The following is a 2358-nucleotide window of genomic DNA, read 5'->3' on the forward strand; positions in this document are numbered from 1 at the left end:
CAGTATTTGTGAGAAGAAGGAGCATTGTAGAGAACATTTTATTAACACAAGAGATCATCATTGATATCAGACTCAGAACTAAAAGGGGAAATCATCAATTTGTTCCTAATGTAGTCATGAAGTTGGACATGACAAAGTCATATGATAGATTGTCATGGATTTTTCTTACAAATATGCTCAGACAAATGGGATTTGGGGAACAATTCATTACTCTGATTTATGAGATTATTGGAAATAACTGGTACTCAGTGTTAGTGAATGGACAACCTCATGGTTTTTTCCATTCTCTGGGGTGCCAAACAAGGTGATCCTTTGTCACCTACTTTGTTCATATTGGTTGCTGAGGTGTTATCAAGGGGATTGAATGCACTACATGAGAACCTGTGGTTTACTGGCTTTGGCTTGCCCAAATGGAGTCCAAAATCAACCACTTATCATATGCAGATGACATCATCATCTTCTCATCCTCTTGTGAGATATCATTGGGACTGATTATGAATGTTTTGAAGGATTATGAACAAGCTTCTGGCTAGCTGATTAACAAGTCCAAAAGCTCTATATACTTGCATGACAGGGTGGATAATGAGGTGTTCCAAAAGGTGGAGAGGATTACTGGTATTGCAAGGAAGAACTTTCCTTTAATGTACTTAGGTTGTCCCAATTTTTATGCCAGACCACAAATGTCATTTTACTCAGAGTTGATTTCCAAGGTTAGAAACAGGCTTCAAGGATGGAAAGGAAAATTATTATCATTTGGTGGAAGAGCCATTTTACTGAAACATGTTTTACAAGCAATGCCAATGCACTTGCTTTCAGTAACTGATCCACCTTCCTTTGTTATTGAAAAGCTTCACAAGATATTTGCCCAATTCTTTTAGAGCAATACCATTGGTGAGAGGGGTACACATTGGACAAAGTGGTATGTAGTATGCTTGCCTCAAGATGAAGGTGGACTAGGATTCATATCCCTTAGTGACATGTCAATGGCATTGTGTGCTAAGTTGTGGTGGAACTTCAGAACTAAACCTTCTTTGTGGAGTGCATTCATGAGCAACAAATACTTGAAGAAAAATAATCCTATCCTGGTGCCTTAGAAGAGAGGATCTCACATCTGGAGGAAACCTAGCAAAAGTGGACTTGATTGATCATCAAATCTGGTGGCAGCCTAGAATGGGTTCAACACTATTTTGGTTTGATAACTAGTCAGGTTTAGGCCCTTTATACTTTCAAACTCCATCAGATTTTTATTGCAATGAGGAGATTAATAATGTATCTGATGTAGTGACTCAAGGAAGATGGAATGTTCCAGCCATTAGGAATAATCTTCCTGAGGAACTAGCTGAGTACATTCTCAATGAAGTACAGCCTCCTGCTATGTCACGCCCCGAACCATGGCCTGGGCGAAACACGGCACTCGGTGCCTTCATCGTACGTGACCGAGCGAACCACATGGCTTGTCGAATCATCATGAGGCATAACATGAGCATAATATAACGTGAATGCATGATGAGCCTTTATAAAACGTAATAAGTCATAATACTTAACAAAATTACTTGTTTAAACATGAGTGCGGAAATAACATGAAGGAGCCAAAAATGGCTATACGACTCCGAAAGTCTGACATAACATAGCTAGACTTGCTAATCTGAAACCTCATCATGAGTCGACCGTAAAACATGCTTGTCAGACAAGGCCCCTAAAAGATACCTATAGATGCATAACTAATTATAAAACAAAGAGTTGACTAAACCCCGAATGAGACGGGGCTCACCAATAAGCCGATACGAGTGTCTGTCCACGAGCGTATACGTCGTCCCGTAAATTAGTACCGCATCGTGAAATGGAGCTCGGCAATAGAAAGGGGACGCGCACTTTGAATGTACCTTTGGTATGTAAAGCAACTGAATGAAATAACATGGGACATAAAATAATAATGATAAGAATTGAAAGTGAAACTGAAACCTGGTCATGAATATGAATACATACATATATATAACATGGTAAAAATATCATAAGTAGGGAGAGCAATAACTTATAACCGATCCATGGTCTGGTGCATGCGTCCCGCCAGCAGAACACTCAGTCTTTGCCAGGGAACATGACGAATAAAATATGAAAGATTACCACAAGCGAGAGATCGTCCGGGGGACACGGGTGGAGCGATCCTCATCCTACGGTGGCTACGTAGTTTTTGGAAAACAACCCAAGCCTTCCTGGAATTAAAGCAACTCCCCCAAAAACATAAACATGTAAAATAAGGGCCAAATTTGGCCCCCCTGGATTTCTGGGGAAAATAACTTCTTGTTCCGGGGTATCATAAATTATAGTTTTCTTGTGAACTTTTTAAAACATGGAAAT

At 39.8% G+C, this 2358-nt stretch overlaps 1 protein-coding gene across 1 annotated transcript; it reads left to right on the plus strand.

The window, feature by feature from the left end:
• Positions 1 to 258: 258 nt before the first annotated feature.
• On the plus strand, positions 259 to 1359 carry LOC132042279 (uncharacterized; the record flags this gene model as incomplete). Its single annotated transcript, XM_059432872.1, has 4 exons — positions 259 to 471; positions 534 to 815; positions 879 to 1085; positions 1204 to 1359. Coding segments are annotated over exons 1-4 (858 nt in total), but the record flags the coding sequence as incomplete, so codon positions are not given.
• Positions 1360 to 2358: the final 999 nt, after the last annotated feature.

The sequence above is a fragment of the Lycium ferocissimum genome, unplaced genomic scaffold (genome assembly GCF_029784015.1).
Source record: "Lycium ferocissimum isolate CSIRO_LF1 unplaced genomic scaffold, AGI_CSIRO_Lferr_CH_V1 ctg14480, whole genome shotgun sequence".
NCBI classification, from domain to species: domain Eukaryota; kingdom Viridiplantae; phylum Streptophyta; class Magnoliopsida; order Solanales; family Solanaceae; genus Lycium; species Lycium ferocissimum.